A 26,874-nucleotide genomic window follows, 5' to 3' on the forward strand; every position below is an offset into this window, starting at 1 on the left:
TCCCTCTGAATGGGGTTCTTAGGGTCTCGCACTCGCCCCCAAACCGTATGGGAGACGAGAGGGATCTGTGACTCCTCCCCTCGCAATATGCAGGAGGGTGATAACTCAGTTGGTAGAGCGTGAGAATTTTAGTCTCAGAGTTGTGGGTTTGAGTTTTACACCAAGGAAAAGATTCCTGCGTTTAAGGGGTTGGGCTACATGCATGGGGTGTAAAAGGTAAGGGTAAATGGACCCCTGACCATTAGGTCCAGTCGTGGATGACTCTGGGGTTGCGGCGCTCATCTCGCTTTACTGGCCGAGGGAGCCGGCGTACAGCTTCCGGGTCATGTGGCCAGCATGACTAAGCCGCTTCTGGTGAAGCAGAGCAGCGCATGGAAACGCCGTTTACCTTCCCGCCAGAGTGGTACCTATTTATCTACTTACACTTTGACGTGCTTTCGAACTGCTAGGTTGGCAGGAGCAGGGACCGAGCAACGGGAGCTCACCCCGTCGCGGGGATTCGAACCGCCGACCTTCTGATCGGCAAGCCTTAGGCTCTGTGGTTCAACCCACAGCGCCACCCGCGTCCCATATGGGGCGCGGTTTGAGGTTTGCCTTAAATGGAGCATCTTTCACTTTTGTTGCGATGCAGCTGCTTGCCATAATAAGACTGCAGTTGTGGGCCTTGCGGCGTTTTATCGCGCCACCGACGTCTCTCCAAACGAGCTTCTTGCAAAGCGCATCTTTGCAAAGGAGCTCTTTGGCTTGCAAGAGGAGAGAGAGAGAGAGGCCTTGTTTCTGGTTTGGCCAAAGCTCCCTTCCCTCTTCGCTTCGAAGCTTAGACAAGGCTTACCTCTCCTATCGTCTGTTCAAATAAAACAATTTAGAACAAAGGGAAAGAAACGCCGTGGTCCGGGGAGACTGGCGCACGGAGAAGACGGGTCCAGGTGGCGATTTTTGGAACCGGGATGGAAGATGCAGGAGCACACCTGGATGTGATGTGGAATTCCAGAGAGCCGGGCTCAGACTCCGGGCCCCCAAACCCCGTCTCCCTGCCCCCATGAATTTCTGCTGCGTCCATGCAAGCCTTGACCCCGATGAGTTTATGTCAACAACTTTTCCTGACAGTGCAGAATTATCGCTGTTTGCCCACCGCATATCCCGGCTCGCGGCTGCAGTCTCTGCCAGACACTGTTGCATCTTGACACCCTCCGGAGAAATGATCCCCATCTCGTCTTGGCTGGTCCTCCTGGTGGTCTCAGGACCCCCTTGGGCGGCCGGGGAGGGGCTCCAGGACATATTGGGTGTCCACATTCCCAAGGTGAGTTTGGGAGATTTGCCGGGTAGCGGGGAGCAACCGTCTGGGAGAGGGGTGTTGGGAAGATTTTGGGCGCACACCTGGGCCCCGTATACCCCAGCCGTGCCTGGATTCGGCCTCAGGGCGTTTCTCGCCGGAGATCCCTCTGAGCACGTCCAGAGTGCTTGCAGCAACGTCGGAAGCAGGGAGAACGCCGTCTGCGTCATAGGATGGCGCAACGTTTATAAAGGTAAGCCTGTCCGGGAGAATTTCCTCCCACTAGAACTTGTGGATATACAATGAAGGTGAGCATTGGAAGAGTCAGGCCAGGCCAAAAGAAGTCCTCTTTTGTGCACTTAAACTGTGGAACTCCCTGCCACAGGATTCTTCTGATGGGAGTGGAGGACTCCTCCTCCTTCCCAGACAGGAGACTGGGCTCCGGGTGGGCTGCATTCAGCCCCACATCTCCCGCTGACGCTTTGGGTTTGGCTTCGGGGACATTTCGTGCTGGAGATCCCTCTGAGCATGTCCAGAGTGCCTTCAGCAGCGCCAGGGAAAAGAATGTCTGGCTCGTAGGATGGGGGGGGGGGATTAAGCTCTCTTTAAAGAAGAGAGGCAGGGGAAATAAATATCAGAGGCTCCTTCGTGAAATGATTGCTCTGCCCTCACAAAATCCCTGGCGCCTTTTCGCAACTACGCCACAGGCAGGAGCTCAACAGGTGAAGTTTTCCCTGGAGGCTGTCTTTGCAAAGCATCATGGGGTTTGTAGTTTCCTCCCTGCAATGGAGAAGCAGTGGGTGATGGGAAATTAGTTTTTAGAGTTTGGGAAGGGTTTCCCACGCCCACAGGTCACCTAATATTTTGAAAGTAAAGAACTGAATTACTTGGTCCCTGCTATATTTTTTTCCTGATGGGCTCCTAGCCTCTTTCAGAGCTCTATCTGAAGATCACTGGGCAGTTTACAATATAAAAAGACAAAAATACATGCCGTCATAACAAACAAAAACAATACCCGCCCCCAAACACACTGTGTGTTTTTTAAAAAATAATAATTGCCTTACAGCTTTGTGGAGGGGGGGAGAAGGAAAAAGAGAAGAGGAAGGAAGGAAGGAAGGAAGGAAGGAAGGAAGGAAGGAAGGAAATAACTAAAAATGTTGAAGTAGTACCTACCTACCTATATAAAATAATAAAAGTAAAAATAAAAGGGTATATAAAAAAAACCCTTTGGGAGAATGAGGGGAAGGAAAAATATATTGTTATTAAATAATCTGTTTTATTTTGTGTGTGTGTGTGTCTTTAAAAACAAAAAAAGGGAAAAAGAAAAGAAAAACAATAGCAAAGGCAATAAGGTGAAATAGTAAAAAATAGTGATGGTAATGATTAAAGGGCGGGGTTTTGGACACCAATATATCCCCCCCAATTTAATTTTAAAGATAATGATAATAATAATAATAAAAAGAAGAGGAAATCAGGGCTGAAGCAGAGGTCCCAGGAAGTGGCTTGGGTTGGTTCACGCCTCCTTCATGGGTGCCAACATTTTAATTCCTCAGAGATTTTGAAGAAGAGGAAGAAGAGGAAGAAAGTTTGGGTCTTGTGTCCCTCCCCCTATTTCCCTCTCTTCTCTTCCCAACCCAATACTGCATGCAACACTAACGTCTCGCAACACATGAAACCGGTCTGTAGACAATGCAATGCATGTGTTTTTGTAAAGTAATAAATTGCGGGTGGTGCTGTGGGTTAAACCACAGAGCCTAGGGCTTGCCGATCAGAAGGTCGGCGGTTCGAATCCCTGCAACGGCGTGAGCTCCCGTTGCTCGGTCCCTGCTCCTGCCAACCTAGCAGTTCGAAAGCATGTCAAAGTGCAAGTAGATAAATAGGTACCACTCTGGCGGGAAGGTAAACGGCGTTTCCGTGCGCTGCTCTGGTTCGCCAGAAGCGGCTCAGTCATGCTGGCCACATGACCCGGAAGCTGTATGCCGGCTCCCTCGGCCAATAAAGCGAGATGAGCACCACAACCCCAGAGTCGGCCACGACTGGACCTAATGGTCAGGGGTCCCTTTACCTTTACTTTACACACCCCTTAGGGACGCAGGTGGCGCTGTGGTCTAAACCACTGAGCCTAGGGCTTGCCGATCAGAAGGTCAGCGGTTCGAATCCCCCGGACGGGGTGAGCTCCCGTTGCTCGGTCCCTGCTCCTGCCAACCTAGCAGTTTGAAAGCACGTCAAAGTGCAAGTAGATAAATAGGTACCGCTCCGGCGGGAAGGTAAACGGCGTTTCCGTGCGCTGCTCTGGTTCGCCAGAAGTGGCTTAGTCCTGCTGGCCACATGACCCGGAAGCTGGACACTGGCTCCCTCGGCCAGTAAAGCGAGATGAGCACCACAACCCCAGAGTCGGCCACGACTGGACCTAATGGTCAGGGGTCCCTTTACCTTTACTTTACACACCCCTTAGGGACGCAGGTGGCGCTGTGGTCTAAACCACAGAGCCTAGGGCTTGCCGATCAGAAGGTCGGCGGTTCGAATCCCTGTGACGGGGTGAGCTCCCGTTGTACGTTCCCTGCTCCTGCCAACCTAGCAGTTTGAAAGCACGTCAAAGTGCAAGTACATAAATAGGTACCGCTCAGGCAGGAAGGTAAACAGCGTTTCCATGTGCTGCTCTGGTTCGCCAGAAGCGGCTTAGTCCTGCTGGCCACATGACCCGGAAGCTGTACGCCGGCTCCCTCGGCCAGTAAAGCGAGATGAGCGCCACAACCCCAGAGCCGGCCACGGCTGGACCTGGTGGTCAGGGGTCCCTTTACCTTTACCTTTAAATCTTTAATAATAATAATAATAATAATAGCCTTACAGCTAATACAGTATAACTGCTCATCCGCACAGCAGGAAGGGGCTTTGATTGACTTACATCTAGTGGCCTCTGTTTATAGGGCCCCAGGGCCTTTCACAGCTGCGCCACAGGCAGAAATTCAACAGGTGAAACCCGCCATCTCCACTTCCAACTGACCAAAGCTTTATAGGTTGAAATTGTGCCTATTGCACAATTTAAAAGCGTAGATTCCCCCTTCCGGGTGGGTGGGTAAATAAGGCGTCTATTGCAGATCCTTATTTATTTATTTAAGGCAAATAGGACGTAATTCTGTTATTTTTCTTCCCCCGCGGAATTAATCCAGATTTCATTCCCACGAGACGCCAGCGCAAGAAAGAAACGCCGAATTGACAGTCGCTCGGAGCTGCACCAAAAACAAGCCCTGCTATTAATTAATTACAATTGGCTTTCTAAAGCAGTTTACGCAGGGGAAAAAATATGTATTAAATTTCAACGGGGCAACAGCGCCACCTTGTGGCCTTGAGGTGTAATGAACTGTGAATATTCTTTATTTGCAGCAGCAGCAGCAGCAGCATACCACCTACCGGTCAGTTCTGGTAATTCACCCGTTCCCTATTTCTTTTCCGGGTCGGTGCTGCCACCTAGTGCCCAATGATGGTAAATGGCCATTATATCTTTTCCCCCCAGTACGGCCAGTGCTTCCAGTCCGTTTCTGGAGAGGCAGGTGCTTTGAACGTTGGGCAGAGATGGGGAGACCCCTCCCCAACGGCCACATTGGTCATCGATCCACGCACGGTGACAAGGTAAGCGCCTGAGTCATGCTGCGAGGTCCTGAGAGCCATCGGGACAGTGGCGTAGCAAGGTCAGGGGGTACCCAGGGCAGAAAATTTCTTGTCAAAACCCCACTGCCCACTGAAATTATTAAAAGAAGGGAAAAACCTGAGAACCTGAGAAAGTTTCTGGATTTTCAGTGAGTTTATAAAACTGGTGGAATAATAATAATAATAATAATAATAATAATAATAATAATAATATTTGTGCCCCACCCATCTGAATGGGTTGCCACAGCCACTCTGGGCAGCTTCCAACATATATAAAAACACAAAAAATCATTAAACCTTGAAAAGCTTCCTGCATTTCGGGGGTTGGTCTAGATGACCCTCAGAGGTCCCGTCCAACTCTACCATTCTGGGATTAAGTGGGGCCTGGCTGATCTCAGCAGCTTCTGATTCCGTCTCCCCAGTGCCACCTCCTATTTCGACTTCCGCACCTTCGACCCGGAAGGCGTGATCTTCTACGGGGACATGAGCCCCGGAGTCAACTGGTTCCTCCTGGCTCTGCGGAATGGCAAACCCGAAATCCAGATCCACAACACCTTGACGAACGTCACCGTTTCCGGGGGGCAGCGCCTCGACGACGGCCAGTGGCACCGGGTACGGTGTGTGTGTGTGTGTGTGTTCCTGTGACAGATGCAAAGTTTAGGTAGATGAAGACGCAACTCACTCTACACACACAGACGCCCCTCGAAATGCCCCAAATATTGGGGAACGACCCACAAGTGGTCTCGGACTGGGAGGTGCCAGGGAGGACCTAAACCGGCACTCCCCAAACTATTAGAAGCTCCTGACCCCTTGGCTTCATAAACCAACCCCACATTTGTTCAGGTGAAGGTAAAGGACCCCTGATGGTAAAGGACTGAGCTCCCGTTGCTCGGTCCCTGCTCCTGCCAACCTAGCAGTTCGAAAGCACGTCAAAGTGCAAGTAGATAAATAGGTACCGCTCTGGTGGGAAGGTAAACGGCGTTTCCGTGCGCTGCTCTGGTTCGCCAGAAGCGGCTTAGTCATGCTAGCCACATGACCTGAAAAAGCTGTCTGCGGACAAACGCCGGCTCCCATGGCCTGTAGAGCGAGATGAGCGCTGCAACCCCAGAGTCATCCGCAACTGGACCTAATGGTCAGGGGTCCCTTTACCTTTAACAATGGAAAGGCGGCATGCAAAAAAAGTGATTGATTGATTGAGCGCTGTTAAACAGGAGGAATATGAGGCCTTTGTGTGTCAAGGTAAAGGGACCCCTGACCATTAGGACCAGTCGTGACTGACTCTGGGGTTGCAGCGCTCATCTCGCTTTACTGGCCGAGGGAGCCGGCGTACAGCTTCCGGGTCATGTGGCCAGCATGACGAAGCCGCTTCTGGCGAACCAGAGCAGCGCACGGAAACGCCGTTTACCTTCCCGCCGGAGCGGTACCTATTTATCTACAGTCATACCTCTTGTTACGTTTGCTTCAGGTTAAATCTTTTCAGGTTGCGTCCCACGGCGTCCCAGAAGTACTGGAAAAGGTTACTTCCGGGTTTTGCCGCTTGCGCATGCGCAAATGCTCAAAATGGCGTCATGCGCATGCACGGAAGCGGCTAATCACGACCCGCGCAGACGCGGGTTGTGTTCTGCTCATGTTGCGAACGGGGCTCTGGAACGGATCCTGTTCACAACCGGAGGTACCACTGTACTTGCATTTTTGGCATGCTTTCAAACTGCTAGGCTGGCAGGAGCAGGGACCGAGCAACGGGAGCTCACCCCGTTGTGGGGATTCGAACCGCCGACCTTCTGATCGGCAAGTCCTAGGCTCTGTGGTTTAACCCACAGCGTCACCCGTGTCCCACTTAAAACTGTTGAGTTTAATTCAGCAAAACGGATCAACTCGATCCAGGGGTGCCAGCTTTCCAAAGTCTGGGTGGCCCCTTCAGTCCCATTGCCTCTTAGCGCCCCCTAGGTAAGCCCACAGTCCTCCAGGGGCTGCCACCCATTTTGGGAACCTCTGATCTAAGGAAGGGGGGCGGCTGGAGCTCCGTGCGAGAGCATCTGGGTCCCGGGTTCAGTTCCTGACAACTGCAAGTAGGGCTGGGAGAGGTCTTGCCTGAAACCCCAGAAATCTGCAGTCAGTGTGCAGACAATGATCTGCCTCTGAATAAGGCAGCTTGGCCCCTTGAAAGCACCCCAATAAACAGATGCTCTCGCACGGAGCTCCCTTGGCTATTTGCTTCTGCTCAAAAAGCCTCTGTGTTAATTGAGCAACACTAAAGCGCATTGAAGGGCATTGTTCATTTTAAATTCAGAGCGCTTTTGTTCTGCTCTTCAGGGGGAAAGGGGGCTCCCAGAGATGTCAGTGGCAAAGCACTCCCTGCTCTCAATCTTACAATCTCAAGCTGCTTTCACGGTTTTTTGTCTGTTTTTGAGGCGGGATCTTTGCCTTAATTGAGCAACACTAAAGCACATTGAAGGGCATTGTTCATATAAAAATCAGAGCGCTTTTGTTCCGCTCTTCAGGGGGAAAGGGATGTCTACAAATGTAAGGCAAAGTACTTCCTGCTCTCAATCTTACAGTCTCAAACTGCTTTTTTTGTCTGTTTTTGAGGTGGGATCTTTGCCTTTCACGCCCATGTGTGAATTTTGCGTAGTGTCTGCATGTCACAACTGACATTCCAGTACATCCGTGCTTTAATTCAGACCTCCCTTTTTCTGGGGGAAACCTGCTACGTTAAAAAACAACAACCCGTTTGCTGTAGCTCAGCGACCTGTTTGTCGTATTAAGCCTCCCGTGTGGAAGACACGACACTAGAGGGAAAGGAGTGTGGAGGGAGGAGGAAAACAGAAAACCCCAGCACTCTTCCTGAGCTTGCAGAGCGATGCGCCTATATGATATCAACCGCTGAATGGACGCCCTTGTTCCTGCCAGAGTAGAGAGACAAGGAAGGGGGCATTTTGAGCCTTTCCTGTTCCTAACGCCTCTCTGCTCTGCCCAACAGATCATGGCGAAGAACGAGGGGCACACGGTCCTGCTGGCGGTGGACGGCGTTGACCAGCTGACCCTCAACCACGTCTCCGAAGCCATCGTGGAGGCCCCTGTCTTCGCCCTGCGCATTGGCGTCGGGGGCTTGCTGATCCCCACGGAGGAGCTCCTTCTCCCAGTAAGAGAGCCTGTCCCCCTCCTTGTACGCTAGAAGGGGCTGCAGGTGGGGGCTGGAGCTCCTTGGCACAGGTATGGCTGGAGGAGCCAACAGTAGGTGGCGCTAGAGGGCACTGTTTCTGCATCAGGACCCCCGTCTCCGGCAGCATAGAGCGGTTTGTTGGGGCTGCAATATCTGGAGACTGGTCCTCTCGCAGTGTCAAGCATCGCTCTGGAATTACTCTTGAAAATATTGGGGGGCTGCCCCCGGCCCCCCCAGCTGGTGAGCTTGGCTCCCTCTGGTGGTGGAGGTTGGAAAGAAACCAGGTCACCAATAATAATAATAATAATAATAATAATAATAATAATAATAATAATTTATTATTTATACCCCGCCCATCTGGCTGGGCTTCCCCAGCCACTCAGGGCGGCTTCCGACACAATATTAAAATACAGTAATGCCTCAAACATTAAAAGCTTCCCTAAACAGGGCTGCCTTCAGATGTCTTCTAAAAGTTTAGTAGTTGTTTTTCTCTTTGACATCTGGTGGGAGGGAGTTCCACAGGGTGGGCGCCACCACCGAGAAGGCCCTCTGCCTGGTTCCCTGTAGCTTTGCTTCTCGCAGTGAGGGAACCGCCAGAAGGCCATCAGAGCTGGATCTCAGTGCCTGGGCTGAATGATGAGGGTGGAGACGCTCCTTCAGGTCTACTGGGCCTTTGAGGCCGTTTGGGGCTTTCAAGGTCAGCACCAAGACTTTGAATTGTGCTCAGAAACGTACTGGGAGCCAATTTAGGTCTTTTAAGACCGGTGTTATGTGGTCTCGGCAGCCACTCCCAGTCACCAGTCTAGCTGCCGCATTTTGGATTAGTTGTAGTTTCCGGGTCACCTTCAAAGGTAGCCCCACATAGAGCGCATTGCAGTAGTCCAAGCGGGAGATAACCAGAGCATGCACCACTGTGGCGAGACAGTCCGCAGGCAGATAGGGTCTCATCCTGTGTACCAGATGGAGCTGGTAGACAGCTGCCCTGGACACAGAATTGACCTGCGCCTCCATGGACAGCGGTGAGTCCAGAATGACTCCCAGGCTGCGCATCTGGTCCTTCACATGGATAGAACCCCTGTTTGATGGATGGATGGAGGGTTTCTAAGAATCCTATACTGTTCTTCTTCCAAACAGATCCCAGGGCAGCGTGCAAGAACCCACCATTCCTGTCAGTTTAATGTTTATTTATTTTATTAAACAAAATATTTTTTTTTAAATGATATTTATTCCGAATTTAAAGTTACAAAAAAGAAAAAGAAAAACCATACAAAATACAAAGAAAACTTTAGCCATAACAAAGCAAAAAATAAACGAGTAAAAAGAACAATAAGATAGAATAAAAAAGAAGACTTAACAAAAAATATAAAAATACATTAAGTTGAAATAAAACAAAAGCAGATTAAACCTTTACATAACCTTTTCCCTTTACTTATTTCCATGACCTCCTCTCACCTCCCAATTTTGTATTCTAGTTCAGATTGTGTTTCCAGCAAATCCCTCTAACCTTATTTTCATTTACGTATTTTAAAATTAAAATAATGTAATTAAACCTCCTCTATTTCATCAGTTTCATCAACTCATTTTTGCTTATTCCATTATATCATATCTACCAAAACGACCTAATATTCTTTTTCCAACCTCCTTCTAACAAATTTTATTAAACAAAATAAACCCAAGACAAATCGCATGGAGAAATATGGTTTCAGCGCAAGGTTGGACGTTATCGTTGAACTTGCTCTTCCAAAACAGTACAAAAAATACCCCTTTTTCCATAGCTCAGCCAGTGGAACATTTTGGAGTTGTGGGTTCGAGATCCACGTCGGGCAAAAGATTCCTGCATCGTAGGGAGTTGGGCTAGATCAGGGGTAGGCAAACTAAGGCCCGGGGGCCGGATCCGGCCCAATCACCTTCTCAATTCAGCCCGTGGACGGTCCAGGAATCAGCATGTTTTTACACGAGTAGAATGTGTGCTTTTATCTAAAATGCATCTCTGGGTTATTTGTGGGGCATAGGAATTGGTTCATACTTTTTTTCAAAATATAGTCCGGCCCCCCACAAGGTCTGAGGGACAGTGGACCGGCCCCCTGCTGAAAAAGGTTGCTGACCCCTGGCCTAGATGATTCATAATCCCGTGAGGCTGGTTTATATGTATTCTTTCGTTGTAAATCAGCTTAATCAAATGGACAACGTTTTCTCCATCCATTCAGATATAGCAGGAAATACGCCCTGCACCCCCGCTCCCCAAATTTTAGCTTTTACAATCTTAGCAGCAGTTGTACGGTTAAACATTATAATTGTACTAAAGCGTCATAACAAATCTCCTCACGTACCATCGAAGCAGCAGAAGTCAGGTTTGAATTTCTGTCGCCCCAGCTGCCTCCACAGAAACAGAGTTAGCTGCAGCCTCGGGCGAAGAAATCTGAACGGCAATAACATCCCTTAATCTCTACGGTGCAAACCAAAACACACTTTCCTCCGGCAACTTAGCTGGGTACGAGAGACAGCTGTCTATCGCAGGGGTAGGCAACCTAAGGCCCGGTGGCCGGATCCGGCCCAATCGCCTTCTCATTCCAGCCCACGGACAGTCCGGGAATCAGCGTGTTTTTACATGAGTAGAATGTGTCCTTTTATTTAAAATGCATCTCTGGGTTATTTGTGGGGCATAGGAATTGGTTCATTCATCCCCCCCCCAAAATATAGTCTGGCCCCCACAAGGTCGGAGGGACAGTGGACCAGCCCACAGCTGAAAAAGGTTGCTGACCCATGCCCTATCACAACAGACCCACAAATATATGTGTGTGGGGGAAATAGATTACCGTATTTTTTGCTCCATAAGATGCACTTTTTTCTTCCTAAAATGTAAGGGGAAATGTCTGTGTGTCTTATGGAGCGAATGCGTGGTCCCTGGAGCCGAATTGCCCAGGGGCAAAAAGCAGATCATGCTTTTTTTTTTTTTTTTGAAAGAGGGAAGTGGGTGTTGAAACAAAGCCGCTGATCGTTCGCCCAATTGGGGAGAGAGATAAGGGGCGCTAGAGATAAAGGAGGCCGCCTGGGAGGGGGAGGTAAAGACAGCAAACTTGCAAAGGGGGGAAACAGGAAAACTAAAGCAATAAGGAGAGAAATTGGAAGAAAAGGAGGAGCAAAAAACTGCTCCAGTTAAGGAAATGACACTAAGGCAAACAAGAGGGAAGGGAGTGTTGAAAGGAAACAGCTGATCGGTGGGATCGCAAGAGAAATAAGGGAGGCTAGAGGAGGCTGCCTGGGAGGGGGGAGGTAAAAGCCCATGGATCCTCAAGATTTTTACATTGGTCACCCCAAATTCACCATCAGATCACATGTCTGTGGCCACAGCATGAACCACAAAAATCATACACCCAGTGTTTTCCTCCTCTAAAAACTAGGTGCATCTTATGGTCAGGTGCGTCTTATGGAGTGAAAAATACGGTACATGAAACTAGGAGTGCAAATCAGTCTAGAAAACCCACACTCAGAAGAGGGGGGCTTATTTTGAAATGAATTGCAATTTGCAATGTGCCCCACGGTCATCTCGTCCAACCCTGTACAATGCAGGAATCTCAACGACATCTGCTTAAAAATCTTCAAGGAAGGAGAGTCCACCACTTTCCAAGGGAGTCTGTTCCCCTGTTGAACAGCTCTTGCTGTCAGAAAGTTCTTCCTAATATTTAGTCGGAATCTCCTTTCTTGAAACTTGAGGCCATGGGTTCGAGTCCTACCCTCCGGAGCAGGAGAAAGCAAGCTTTCTCCATCTTCCGTGTGATACACCTTCAGATACTGGAAGATGGCCCTCATATCTCCTCCTGGTCTCCTCTAATCAAAACATACCCAGCTCCTTCGACCGCTCCTCATCAGGCGTGGTTTCCAGACTCCTGGTCATCTTGGTGAACCTTCTCTGCACATCTTCCAGCTTGTCAACATCCTTCTTAAATTGTGGCTCCCAGAACTGGACACAGGATTCCATGTGGGGTCAGACGAAGGCAGAGTAGAAGAATATTATGACTTCCCTTGACTTGGAGTCAGGAGTCAGCAAACTTTTTCAGCAGGGGGCCGGTCCACTGTCCCTCAGACCTTGTGGGGGCCGGACTATATTTTGAAAAAATAAATAAATGAACAAATTCCTATGCCCCACAAATAACCCAGAGATGCATTTTAAATAAAAGCACACATTCTACTCATGTAAAAACACACTAATTCCCGGACCGTCCGCAGGCCGGATTAAGGTGATTGGGCTGGATCTGCCCCCCGGGCCTCAGTTTGCCTTCCCATGGGTTAGATCAGGCTTCCTCAACCTCGGCCCTCCATATGTTTTTGGCCTACAGCTCCCATGATCCCTAGCTAGCAGGACCAGTGGACAGGGATGATGGGAACTGTAGTCCCGGGCCTTAGTTTGCCTACCCATGACCTGGACACAAGGCTTCTGTTGATGCAGCCTAGAATAGCTCTTTATTCCGTAGCACAGCTGTTCTCAACCTGTAAGTCCCCAGATGTTGTTGGACTACAACTCCCATCATCCCTGAGCTCCGGCATCGCTAGCTAGGGATGATGGGAGTTGTAGTCCAACAACATCTGGGGACCCACAGGTTGAGAACCGCTGCGCGTAGCACCACACCACTGTCTCACGCTCCCCTGGGACCCCTATATCCCTTTCCACAAGCGCTGCTGTCGAGTTGGGGGGTGTGATAGGAATTTTATGGTCTTAGATATATGGTAATGTTCATAAGTGTACCAACCAAGTGTTAGGATATTTCCGTTCCACCTTAAAAGGGAGCAGGCTTTGTGAGTCACAGAGTCTGCGTATTTCCTGTTCACAGGAAGTTTATGTTGTGTCTATGCTTTCGTTTCTCTCTGTGTGTCAGAGACACTGAAGCAGGCAGTCATGTTTTCTTTGTTCTGACCAACGCTGAATAAACTTGTAAATAATACTCTCCTGCGTGCATCTTTCGCTGTGCATTATCTGCTGATAGAGCGTGCATCGGCTCTGGAATGTGGCAGGCTATTTCTGGAGCTTGTGTCGCTAACTGCTGATACTGTGTATCTACGGGAGATCGATGGATCGTCCGGGGGCGGCTTGGGGGCCATGATGGACTTTGTCTCCCTGGCAGTATCCCAACACCAGCACATACATAGATCAGCACAGGAAGGCCAACCTGGAACCATTTTGATTCCTAAACTGAGCAAATGTTTTCTCTGCAAGGTCAAAGTGGAAAAGCCTCCCCATTGTCTTTTCCTTCACAAATCCTGTCTTAAGGGTATGTCTCTGTTTGAATAGGGTGTGAGCCTGTGACCTGGCCCAGGAACTAAGTATTTATCATTACAAAAGACTGGCCAGGCTCCCCAGGAAATCCAATCAAGTAACCTGCCAGACAGGAGATAAACAACAACAGGAGAAAAACAATATTAAAATGTTCCACCTTTTTTGTGATGTAGGTGTGATGTATCTGAGGGGTGGTCTTAGGTTACACCCCTTATGTGATGTAGGTATGATGTTTCTGGGGGTGGTCCTGATCTACAGGATGGGAATTTCCAAAGTCTTTATAAGGCCTTGCACGCCATTTTTCTGGGTCCTCCTCCTTTCCTGCGTGTGAGGGGAGCACCCTGTTGCAACAGATCAATAAAGATCAAGCTTACTAGCTGCTTTGCTTCTCAATATTCTCTGGTTGGCCTCTGTTATTCTCTCCTACCAATAGGGAACCTATGTAAGGACTCTATATGGGCTCTTGGATACCCCATAAGGGAAAAAGAACAGATTTTGTTTACAACAGGGGCTCACACCCTATATCTCCACCCCTAGTTTTTCCTCCCTAAGTGCAGAACCTTGCATTTGTCCCTGTCGAATTTTGGTTTTCCTCTCCCTGCCCTTCACCCTCTTCGCTCTCTTTCCCTTCCAGCTCAACCCAGCCATGGACGGCTGCATGAGGCGATGGAATTGGCTGAACAAAAGCACCGAGTGGCTAGAAGGGACGTCCCTGGAGGACAAAGACACCAAGGTCTGCTTCCCCACCATCCGCAGGGGGAGTTTCTTCCCAGGGAATGGACTGGCCACCTTCTCCCTATCAGGTACCAGCCGGGCAGGACCCCACGAATGTCTCGCTCCCCCAATTCTGCAACCCAAGCCTAGATCTCTGTTCCTTTGAGCTGAAAAGCAAAAGCCACAGACCTTCCATTGTGATGCAATCCTGACACCGGTTGCCTTAAGGCCAGACTGCCGCAATGCCCTCACTGTGGGGCTTCCCTTGCGGTCGATCTGGAAGCTGCTGTGAGTGAGGGATGCTGAGGCCCGGTTCCTGAATTATGGGCAATTAGACTTATGAACCTTAGTGGTACACCCAGCACAACTTTGTTGTTGTTTAGTCGTTTAGTCATGTCCGCCTCTTCGTGGCCCCCTGGACCAGAGCACGCCAGGCCCTCCTATCTTCTGCTGCCTCCCGCAGTTTGGTCAAACTCATGCTGGTAGCTTCGAGAACACTGTCCCACCATCTTGTCCTCCGTTGTCCCCTTCTCCCTGTGCCCTCCATCTTTCCCAACATCAGGGTCTTTTCCAGGGAGTCTTCTCTTCTCATGAGGTGGCCAAAGTCTTGGAGCCTCAGCTTCAGGATCTGTCCTTCCAGTGAGCAGTCAGGGCTGATTTCCTTCAGAATGGAGAGGTTTGATCTTCTTGCAGTCCATGGGACTCTCAAGAGTCTCCTCCAGCACCAGAATTCAAAAGCATCCATTCTTGGGCGATCAGCCTTCTTTATGGTCCAGCTCTCACTTCCATACATCATGTCAGGGAACTGCCATCGGAAGGAAGGGAAGTGAAAGGGCTCACACAGGTTGGGAGAGACTCAGCAGCTGAAGAGGGAACCAGTAGGGGGAGAGGAGCTGAGCTGAGGGAAAGGGAGCTGGAGGGATGGCTGAGAGACACTTCCAGCGAAAACAGTGGGGAGGTTTCAGGACCTCCTGTAGGGACACCCACTCCTCGCCGGAAACTGTCACGCAGAGAGTCCAGAAGACGTGTTTCCGTTAAGGAGCTTTTATGTTGGAAGCGATTCCGAAAGCAACCACTGTCGGAATCTGCCAGCGACTGACGGAGCCATGTTTAAGGGGCTCCGTTACAGACAGAGGTTTGCAAACTTGACCAAACTCTGAGGGACTAGGATTTTACACACAAGCAGCTCATCGTCCCCTCACAGCATTCCGACAGTCTCCGTGAGCAGCTTGTGCAGGAGAAGGCATCATGAGCAACCCAGCCGGAACCGGAGAAGCAGGAGCTGGAGCGGGTCCAAGCCTGGAAGAAAGGTACCGGGTGTTGGAGGTCCAGCTAGCGCTGCAGACGGCGAGGCTTGAGGAGAGGAGGGCTCAGGATGCAGACAAAAAGGGGAAAGACACCCAGCTCGTCAGAAAGGTACCAGGATTGGTGCAGAAGTTTGGGGGGGAGCCCAAAGACTATCATGGCTTTCGGACAGAGATGCAATATGCCCTCAATCTGCAGTTTGATGAATTCCCTGACGAGGAATCACGAGTGGCTTTCGTGATTGGGCATCTTGAAAAGGGGGCGAGAGACTGGGTTAGACCCCTGATGGCAGCAAATAGTGACGTCCTAAAGGACACGATGAAGTTCTTTCGCGCCATGGATCTGATGTTTTCCAGCGATATTGAACAGGGAGTGGTCCGCAGACAGTTAATGGCTTGCAAACAGGGGAGCCGATCTGTCCGTGAGTACTGGACTGAGTTCACCATGTTGATCCATAAATTGGGGTGGGATCTATCGGCGGAACCCATTCAAATGCTCTTTGAAGAAGGGCTTTCTTCGGCTGTGAAAGACGAACTTGCCCGGGCGCCCAGGGCGGAGTCTATGGACCAGCTGACCAAATCAGCGCTGACCATAGGAGCGCGCCAGGAGGCGAGAGCATTGGAGAGGCGGGAAGGGAAGGGGGAACGTTGGAAGGAGTTCCGCATTCCAGACATTCCAGAGCCAACTTTCCCGCCGGCAGAGCCGATGGAAATCGGAACAGCGCGCGCGCAGTTTCAAAGCCCAGTGAGGGGGGAAAGAAGGAGGGAAAAGGCGCCCGGAAATGCTATCTCTGCCAACAGCCAGGTCACTTTGCCAGAGTCTGCCCCCAGAGGAAGGAATGGCAAGGGATGGTAGGAGCTGTGGAGGGAAGAGAGGAAGAAATACCGAAGCAAGTAAAAGCCAACGCCTGGCTGCCACCGTCGGGGCACAGCAGCCAGGCCAAAGAGCAGTGAAAGTGCCCACGCCAGAACCTCCTAAACCCGCCCTAGTGATAGAAGTGGCGCTAGAGCTGCCAAACGGACACCCTCTAAAGATAAAGGCGCTGTTGGACTCGGGCAGCTCCTGCAACTTCATGAGCAAAGAGTTTGCAGCTGAACACCAGATACAGACGATCCCTTTAAGCAACCCCCTGCAGGTGACCACGATCGATGGCAGGGAGCTGTTGGGAGGAGAAGTCAGCTTGCAGACCGTCCCAATGATAATGAAGGTGGCAAGGCACACCGAACTGATAGCGTTTAATGTGGCCACCTTGGGAGGAGCTCCCATTATATTGGGGATGAGCTGGCTAGCGTTACATGATCCGCTGGTGGGCTGGCATCAGAGAGTGGTTTCTTTTGGTTCAGCACATTGCTTAGAACACTGCAAAGAGGGAAAGGGTTTGGCAGGGGCCCAAGCCACCCTAGCAGGGACTGAAGTAACGGAGAACGTGAAGGTACCACGACAATACGCAGATCTCCGCGACGTCTTCAGCGAAAGGGAAGCTGACCAACTACCCCCGCATAGACCCTTTGACTGTCAAATCAATTTACTCCCTGGGGCACAGCTCCCTGTAGGCAAGCTGTACGCCATGTCAGACAGAGAGATGCAGGAGCTAAGAGAGTTCATTGACAAGAACCTGAAGAGAGGGTTCATCAGAGAGTCCAGGGCGGTGGGGGGCAGCCCAGTGTTTTTTGTGGATAAAAAAAACACGAACAAGCCGAGGCTTGTGTGTGACTTCAGGGCCTTAAATGCAGTGTCAGAACCAGTGGCTTTCCCTATGCCCAGGATTGACGACATTTTGACAAGGGTCAGGAAGGGAAAGATTTTTACTAAACTGGACCTAAGGGGGGCGTACAACCTGATACGAATAAGGAAGGGGGATGAATGGAAAACCACCATGTTCACCCCTTTGGGGGCATTTGAATATTTAGTTATGCCCTTCGGCCTACAAGGAGGCTCCGCGTGCTTTCAATCGTTTATGAACCACGTCCTGGGGCCTTTGCTTTACAAGAATTGTGTGGCCTTCTTAGACGACGTGTTGGTGTATTCTGAGAATGAGGAGCAGCATGTGAGAGACGTCAGAGAAGTGTTGAGCAGGCTGCAAGCCAACCAGCTGTGGGTGAAACTGGAGAAGTGTCAGTTTCATACCAAGGAGGTGGAATTCCTGGGGTATCGCCTGTCAGACAAGGGATTGGCCATGGATCCCGGCAAGGTCCAGGCGGTGCTGGAATGGAAAACACCCAAAACAAGGAAGGATGTGCAGAGGTTCCTAGGATTTGGGAACTTCTATCGTAAGTTCATCCGAAACTTTGCCCACCTGACGGCGCCCATTACGGACTGTCTCAGCAGTAAGAAGAAGTTCGTTTGGACTGAGGAGGCGGAGCGAGCATTTGAGGAACTAAAAAGGGCCTTCGCCTCGGAACAACAACTCCTGCATGTGGATTTACAAAAACCGATGAGAGTGGAAACTGACGCATCAGACAGAGCGATTGGGGCGGTGCTTCTGCAGCCAGGGAAGGAGGAGTCAGAGTGGAGACCGTGTGCCTTTTTTTCGCGAAAGCTGAACAAATCCGAGAGGAACTACACGGTGTATGACCGAGAACTACTAGCCATTCATGAGGCGTTCCGGAGATGGAGGCACCTGCTAATTGGCGCACAACATAAGGTGCAAGTGTGCACTGACCACAAGAACCTAGAGTATTGGAGGACGGCACGAGTGCTCAACCAACGGCAAGTGAGATGGGCCCAGGAGTTCTCCAAATTTAACTTTGAGATTTGTTACGTGCCAGGCCCAGAGAACATTAGGGCGGACGCTCTCTCACGCAAACCTGAATATTTGGAGGGGGAGGGAGCACCCGAAGAGAGACATGTCATTCCAGAGGACCGCTGGGTGTGTGGGGCGGCATTGGTGGGACAAAGAGAACTGGTAGAGGAAACAGAGAATGATGAATACGCCCAGAATAAGCTCAGAGGTCTTAGGGGTGAGGGAGAGGAACCAGGGGGTTTCGAGGAAAGAAATGGAGCTTTGTATTACAAAGGGGCACTGTATATCCCTGAAGGAGACTTAAGGGGGAGGGTACTCAAGCAGTTGCACGACAGCCCCACGGCGGGGCATTTTGGACAACACAAAACCATGTGGTTGGTCACCAGGGAATTTTGGTGGCCTAAGGTGAGGGAAGATGTACGGGAGTATGTAAGAGGGTGTGAGCAATGCCAGCGAGCCAAAGGGGAGAGGCGGGCACCGGCGGGGCTATTAGAACCCTTACCAACCCCAGAACGACCTTGGGAGGCAGTGTCGATAGATTTTATGACTGATCTGCCGAAGTCCAAGGGGAAAACAGCCATCATGGTGGTGGTAGACCTACTAACAAAGATGTGCCACTTTGTAGCCTGCTCACATGCAGTCACGGCGGAAGAGACAGCGAAGTTATTTGTAGAACACATTTTTAGGTTGCACGGGGTGCCATTGAGGGTGGTCTCAGACCGAGGAAAACAATTTACTTCCAGGTTCTGGAGGAAGCTCATGAGCTTACTGCAGGTGGAGGTCAACTTTTCGACTGCCCAGCACCCTGAAACCAACGGGCAGGCGGAAAGAGCAAACGGGGTCCTCCAGCAATACCTGAGGTGTTATGTCAATGACAGAGAGAATGACTGGGTAGAAAAGTTGGCGCTGGCGGAATTTGCCTACAACAATGCCGAGAATGTGTCCACAGGGATGAGCCCCTTCTTGGCTAATTATGGGTGTCATCCCAGGGCTTTCCCAGGGGGAGAAGGGGAGAGATGGGGTGTCCCGGCAGCCGAGCATTTTGTAGAAGAAATGGAAGCAATCCATCGTCAGCTCCAACTCAACTTAGAAAGGGCGAAGGAAGAATACAAGAGGCAGGCAGACAAGAACCGAAGGGAAGGTGAAACCATAAGGGTGGGAGATAGGGTGTGGCTGTCAACCCAAGGGTTGCCGTTCAAAGGAGGTTGTAAGAAATTAAGACCCAGGAGATTGGGTCCCTTTGAGGTCATTCAACAGGTCAACCCAGTGGCTTTCAGGCTCCGGTTACCCAACCACATGAAACTGCACCCAGTATTTCACAGGTCGTTACTGTCACCGTATGAGGGGGGACGAGAAGGGATGGCCACTCGGGGACCGGTCATAGAAGAAAGGGAATGCAGCAGCCATGTGGCAGAAATCCTCGACGCCAGATGGAAGGGGGATCAGGTGGAGTATTTGGTAGCGTGGGAAGGAGAACCGGAGTCAGAAAACACTTGGGTAATGGCAGAAGATATCAATGACGAGGTATTGATAGAAACGTTCCATCAAAGGTTCCCAAGGAAACCTCAGCCTGTGGAGAGGTTCCGGAGGGAATACTTTGGGACCACCGATGAGGAGGAGGAGTTGGAAGGATTCTCGGAATCGGAAGGGGAAGGGGAGATGGACTCTGAGGAGGAGGAGTACTTCGAGACCAGGAACCGCAACAGGTGGAGAGAAGTGTTCGGGACATCGGAAGATGAAGGAAGTTCATTCCGGGGTTTTGCCTCCTCACCGCCCGTAGAGGAGGGGGCGAGAGGGGATGAAGGGGGCCCTGGAGGGGAGGTGGATGTCAGGGAACTGCCATCGGAAGGAAGGGAAGTGAAAGGGCTCACACAGGTTGGGAGAGACTCAGCAGCTGAAGAGGGAACCAGTAGGGGGAGAGGAGCTGAGCTGAGGGAAAGGGAGCTGGAGGGATGGCTCAGAGACACTTCCAGCGAAAACAGTGGGGAGGTTTCAGGACCTCCTGTAGGGACACCCACTCCTCGCCGGAAACTGTCACGCAGAGAGTCCAGAAGACGTGTTTCCGTTAAGGAGCTTTTATGTTGGAAGCGATTCCGAAAGCAACCACTGTCGGAATCTGCCAGCGACTGACGGAGCCATGTTTAAGGGGCTCCGTTACAGACAGAGGTTTGCAAACTTGACCAAACTCTGAGGGACTAGGATTTTACACACAAGCAGCTCATCGTCCCCTCACACATCACTACTGGGAAAACCATACCTTTAACTATACGGACCTTTGTTGGCAAGGTGATGTCTCTGCTTTTTAAGATGCTGTCTAGGTTTGTCATTGCTTTTCTCCCAAGAAGCAGGCGTCTTTTAATTTCGCGGCTGCTGTCACCATCTGCAGTGATCATGGAGCCCAAGAAAGTAAAATCTCTCACTGCCTCCATTTCTTCCCCTTCTATTTGCCAGGAGATGATGGGCCCAGTGGCCATGATCTTCGTTTTTTTTGGTGTTGAGCTTCAGACCATATTTTGCGCTCTCCTCTTTCACCCTCATTAAAAGGTTCTTTAATTCCTCCTCACTTTCTGCCATCAATGTTGTGTCATCTGCATATCTGAGGTTGTTGATATTTCTTCCGGCAATCTTAATTCCAGCTAGGGATTCATCCAGCCCAGCCTTAGTCTTTATACTATCAACTATCAATCAGAGATCTGCTGCCAGAGTTCAGGGTGTTCCTATGAGTATACCTTGGTTCGCGAACGCCTCGCGACTCAAACGCTCCTGAACGCCACAAACCCGGAAGTGAGTGTTCCGGTTTGCGAACGTTCTTTGGAACCCGGACGCCTGACAGGGCCTCTGATTGGCTGCAGGAGCTTCCTGCGTGCAATAATTATTTCTCCATATTTTTTCTTCCCAATTCTTTTTTTGTGTGGTTCCAGTCGTTCTCTCTCCTCTCAGTTATGATACAATGAGGACTGTGTAACTCTCAATAAGCTTATAACCCCCCCCCTATTCTCTCCCCCCCCGCAACTCTCCCCCTCCAGGCCTCCCTACTGGAGTCATCTCTGCCAACCGGAGCTGGTCCCTGACTGTGGAGATGTGGATCGGGGCCGCCCCGCAATCAGCGCCCCTGCTGGCTACCTCCGCTTTCCCCCTGCGCTTAAGCCTGCATCGCACGGTGAGGGCTGCAACACGTAGACCCCCGGGGAAGGTGGGGACGGAAGAGGCGTGGCCCCCAAAACAGCCCCACCAGGACCCCAGAGAACCTGAAATAATGGAAACAGGGGTGTACAAAATGCAAAAAACATCGAGCGCATGTGAACCGCATGTTCAACAAAGAGTTTTGATGCAGGGTGAACTGTCATGGCTTCCTTCTCTTCCCCCCCCAAAGAATTCTGGGAGTTGTAGTTTCTTGAGGGTGCTGGGAGTTGTTAGAGCTACATTTCCCAGAGTTCCCTGGGAAGAGCGATGGGTGATTAAACCGCTCTGGTCCCTGGCCAGCGTGGCCATTCTCCCATCAGCCCTTGCAACACAGGTGTGCTGGAATGATGGGAGTTGTAGTTCAAAATGGATGGAAGACCCCAGGTTGCCTGTCGACCAATCGCTCCGGTCTGACCCCACCAAGCATCTGGCCAAAGATGGACGGGACAGCCTACCCTCCTGCAAACGTGGGTTGGAGGGGAATTTGGTATACCTGAAGGAGCGTCTCCACCCCCATCGCTCAGCCAGACACTGAGGTCCAGCTCCGAGGGCCTTCTGGCGGTTCCCTCCCTGCGAGAAGTGAGGTTACAGGGAACCAGACAGAGGGCCTTCTCAGTGGTGGCACCCACCCTGCAGAACACCCTCCCACCAGATGTCAAAGAGAAAAACAACTACCAGACTTTTAGGAGACATCTGAAGGCAGCCCTGTTAAGGGAAGCTTTTAATATCTCAAGGACTATTGTATTTAAAATTTTGTTGGAAGCCACCCAGAGTGGCTGGAAAAACTCAGCCAGATGGGCAGGATATAAATAATAAATTATTATTACAGTGGTACCTCGGGTTACATACGCTTCAGGTTACAAACTCCGCTAACCCAGAAATAGTGCTTCAGGTTAAGAACTTTGCTTCAGGATGAGAACAGAAATCGTGCTCTGGCGGCGTGGCAGTAGCAGGAGGCCCCATTAGCTAAAGTGGTGCTTCAGGTTAAGAACAGTTTCAGGTTAAGAACGGACCTCCGGAACGAATTAAGTACTTAACCCGAGGTACCACATTATTATTATTATTATTATTATTATTATTGTTGTTGTTGTTGTTATCATCATCATCTCTGGTCATGGCACCAGCCAACACCCACCTTTGGGGAAACATCAGATTTCGCCACCACCCACCTTTTTTCCTGCCTGTCATGTGTCTGTGAGTTCCAGAGATCTCTCTTGGCTGGCCAGGTTCCTAACCTCCTGCCCTTCTCTCTCCCCCCATTTCATACTCCAGGATCTGATGGCTCACCTGGGGAACAAGACGGTCCTTCAGGTGCCCTTCCCCCTGGGGGGCTGCCTGGACGCCCCCCTACTCCTGAGCATCACCCCGTCCCACGCCACTCTCCGCCTGGGTGACGCAGAGACCTCAAAGCCCACCCCGAAACTGGATTTCGAAAGCCTGAAGCACGTCTGGCTGGGGAAAAAGGGGGATTTCGTCGTCGGGGGGCTGCCTGGTACGTGTCCCCATAAGAATTGTGTGTGCCCCCCCTGCAAAGGGTGGGGAATCTCAGCTCCAGGATGTGGCCCCCAGACCTCTCCACCTGGCCCTCTGAACCTTCCCCCAGGCTGCACCCCTTACCATCCTCCTAGAGAGGTTTTGTTGTTGTTGTTTAGCTGTTTAGTCGTGTCTGCCTCTTCGTGACCCCATGGACCAGAGCACGCCAGGCACTCCTGTCTTCCAATGCCTCCTGCAGTTTGGTCAAACTCATGCTGGTCGCTTCGAGAACACTGTCCCACCATCTCGTCCTCCGTCTTCCCCTTCTCCTTGTGCCCTCCATCTTTCCCACCATCAGGGTCTTTTCCAGGGAGTCTTCTCTTCTCATGAGGTGGCCAAAGTCTTGGAGCCTCAGCTTCAGGATCTGTCCTTCCAGTGAGCACTCAGGGCTGATTTCCTTCAGAATGGAGAGGTTTGATCTTCTTGCAGTCCATGGGACTCTCAAGAGTCTCCTCCAGCACCAGAATTCAAAAGCATCCATTCTTGGGCGATCAGCCTTCTTTATGGTCCAGCTCTCACTTCCATACATCACTACTGGGAAAACCAGAGCTTTAACTATACGGACCTTTATTGGCAAGGTGATGTCTCTGCTTTTTAAGATGCTGTCTAGGCGGGTGGCATGGTGGGTTAAACCACAGAGCCTAAGATGTGCCAATCAGAAGGTAGGCGGTTCGAATCCCCATGACGGGCTGAGCTCCCGTTGCTCGGTCCCAGCTCCTGCCCACCTAGCAGTTCAAAAGCACACCAGTGCAAGTAGATAAATAGGTACCGCTCTGGCGGGAAGGTAAACAGTGTTTCTGTGTGCTGCTCTGGTTCGCCAGAAGCGGCTTCGTCATGCTGGCCACGTGACCCGGATAAACTGTCTGCGGACAAACGCCGGCTCCCTCGGCCAATAAAGTGAGATGAGCACCGCAACCCCAGAGTCGGTCATGACTGGACCTGATGGTCAGGGGTCCCTTTAGGCCATTGCCTATAAGTGCATATAAATCATCTTTCCTCCATTGTGATACCCACCCATTCCGTTCCACTTCTGTTTCATTGCAGGACAGGAAAAATTCCCGGCAGCCCAGGAGAGGAGTTTCTTCCGTGGCTGCCTGCGTGGGATCCGGGTTCAAGGCCACGAGCTGGACTTTGACGAGGTGCAATCCAGAAGCAACTCTATCTGGCCCCACAGCTGCCCCGGAGCCGACGTAGGGCAGGCCAAGGCGGACCAAGAGGAGTAGGGAGTACGTCGGTGCATCTTTTCCCGCGGAGCCGCCCTCCTTCTCCCAAGCAAAAGCACCCCCCGTCTCCTGGCCCCCCCCCAGGCTCACTAAGGCCCCCTTTGCACATTTAACGCTCTCAACAGGCATGGCTTCTCCCCCAAGGGATCCTGGGAAATGTAGTTTGCCAGGGGCGCTGAAAACAGGAGAGACAGGATGCTGGCGCGACCTGTCTGGCCCAGCTTCCTGTTTTCATGGCGGCCGCGCCCACGAGCAGGATCCAAGTGCGAGAGTCGCTATCCGAGCTGTGGGGGCAGTGCATAGCCATTGCGGCAAGGAGCCTGTGACAGCTCTCTCCTCCATGAGGGTTGTAAGGCCGTCTGTCATGGTGCTTTAGCTGGGAATCCTGCATTGCAGGGGGTTGGTTTGGATGACCTTCAGGGGTCCCTTCCGACTCTACGACTCTGTGATTCCAAGGAGACCCTATACCCCTCAGCGACTTACAATTCCCATAGCTGGTGGTTAAACTACTCTGCGAATGGTTCCTCCATGAACAGAGGACTCTCCTCTTTTTTTCCCTTTTAAAATTTTTTTATTTTGACAAAGTAATCATCACAAATAAATAAGGATAAAAATGTGCACCCCACGCCCCCGAGGCCTTTCCATTATAACCATCCAACCTCCCAAAATTTCGACACCTCCAGCAATGGTTTGACCCCTTTCCGTTTTGACAAATTCTATTAACACCTTCCCTATCGCCTCAAAATCATTTCTCCTGTGTATTCCCTGTCTTAGTAAGGGCAGATGTTAATTTATCATAAATAGCTATATCCCACACCTCTTTATAGCATTCTTCCATTTTATATTCCCTTGGCCCTTCCGCTTCCTAGCTATCATAATTCGTGCAGCTGTCAATAAATTTGTGAACAAGTCCTTCGTAGCCTGCGAACTGTCCGCCCCATCATAAATTGATAATAATGCAACCTCTGGACTTTTGGTCAGCTTTAAGCCAGTGATTTCTGTTATCTCTTTAAACACCCTTTGCCAAAAAATTGTACGTATTTACACATGTGAACATGATTCCCTGTTTCCTGGCATCCCAGAGGAGTTTCCGAAGGACTCCCAGCACCCTTAACCAACTATAGCTCCCAGGATCCTTTGGGGGACGACGACACACTGTTTAAAACGGCATGATTCTGCTTTAAATGCGCAGTGCAGACGAGGCCTCAGTCCGAGGCGTAGTTGTGCGATTGCTGAGTGCCTGGGAACGGCCTGACCAGATTTCGGTTGTGATTGCGGGCGGTTGTGCGAGGTTTTGCGTGTGTGTTGTGTGTAGGGACAGGGCGGCGATTGAATCTGGCAGTCTCAGCTTCCTTTACTTTCATGTTGCTGTTTTCCCAGTCCTAAGCGTGGTGCTTCCCATTTTTACGGCAGTCTGCCATTTTTAAACAGAAAAGAAATCCTTGTGAAAGTTCATCAGCATCTTGGCGCAAATTTATTTTCATGTACGCATTTTTTTTTAATGCTGTTTTGCTTGATATAGACATTTTTGCAAAGCGATTTTCCCTAATTTAGTGCAATTTTGGGGTATATGTTTTATATATACAGTATAGATATAAATATATACACACACACATATATATACACACACATTTATGTATATGCATTTATATGCACACTTTAGCTTAGTACAGTACGTACGCATTATTTCTCCTGTACACATTTCTTGGCCGGAGACAGCTGCATTGGAAACTCAAAAAGAGAAATACAAATTTCAAAGGATGGATGTGTTTCTGTTTGCATAGCGTTTTTGGAGTAGCTAGGTTCTGCTTTAAATACAAACTGAACTGAATCTCCCCCCAGTCCCTTCTGGGTGTGGGAACTTGCCCCTGGCAAGTCAAAAATTCTCCTGGTTTTGACTGAACTTAGCTTACCCAAGAGAGCCAAACACCTTGTGGTAAGTGACTTTATAAAAAAGGAAGTAAAGGGCCGCTGGAGATCACCCCCCCTATTTACTCAGGAGTAAGCCCCGCTGTTCTCAATGGGACATGTAGGGTTGCAGCTAGGCCAGGCACCCCCAAACTCGGCCCTCCATCTGTTTTGGGACTACAACTCCCATCATCCCTAGCTAACAGGACCAATGGTCAGGGATGATGGGAACTGTAGTCCCAGAACAGCTGGAGGGCCGAATCTGGGGGTGCCTGAGCTAGGCAGCACAATCAGGTTGTCTGTTTGCTCAGAAGTAAACCCTGGAGTGGGGCTTTCACCTAATAATAATAATAATAATAATAATAATAATTTGGACCACATCCGCCAGTCTGAATGCAGTGCTTTAGCACCCTTTGGCCCAAAAAGAGAGAGCAGGTTATAAGTTCTAAGAATGAAGGCAGGCCATAAATGTAAAGGGCGTGTGATGCTCACTTTTGTGGCATGCCTGATTTGGAGTTGGCTGTGTGTGGTAATGTTGTAAACAAAATCTGCCCTTCTTCCTTTATGGGGTAGCCAAGAGCCCGTATAGAGTCCTTACGTGGATTCCCTATTGGTAGGAGAAAATAACAGAGGCCAACCAGAGAATATTGAGAAGCAAAGTGGCTAGTCAGCCTGATCTTTATTAAAGCTGTTGCAACAGGGTCCTCCCTGAGGAGGACCCAGAACAAAGGACTCTTGGATACCCCATAAGGGAAGAAGGGCAGATTTTGTTTACAACAGATGGCGACCACGAAGGGACCAAAAAACTAGTTGCAGCCTGGATACACTTGCCCAATTCAAACTGAGTCCAGTTAGAATTTATATAGCCCCGTGGTTCTCAACTTTTCAAACCCATGTGTGAAAAACCAT

The 26,874-nt window shown here is 50.4% G+C and overlaps 1 protein-coding gene and 1 long non-coding RNA gene across 2 annotated transcripts in view; both read left to right on the plus strand.

Annotated features, from left to right (window-relative positions):
- Window positions 1-26,874, plus strand: part of LOC308462422 — an 87,917-nt gene that overhangs the window by 30,406 nt on the left and 30,637 nt on the right. The window lies entirely within an intron of this gene.
- Window positions 1,128-25,818, plus strand: SHBG (sex hormone binding globulin). Its single transcript, XM_080979822.1, has 8 exons — window positions 1,128-1,300; window positions 4,788-4,903; window positions 5,344-5,533; window positions 7,902-8,063; window positions 13,991-14,159; window positions 21,145-21,278; window positions 22,574-22,793; window positions 23,879-25,818. The coding sequence occupies exons 1-8, from the start codon at window positions 1,199-1,201 to the stop codon at window positions 24,055-24,057; spliced, it is 1,272 nt and encodes a 423-aa protein (XP_080835948.1). The 5' UTR covers window positions 1,128-1,198; the 3' UTR covers window positions 24,058-25,818.

The sequence above is a fragment of the Podarcis pityusensis genome, assembly GCF_964106645.2.
Source record: "Podarcis pityusensis genome assembly, chromosome: 13".
In the NCBI taxonomy this organism is placed as follows: domain Eukaryota; kingdom Metazoa; phylum Chordata; class Lepidosauria; order Squamata; family Lacertidae; genus Podarcis; species Podarcis pityusensis.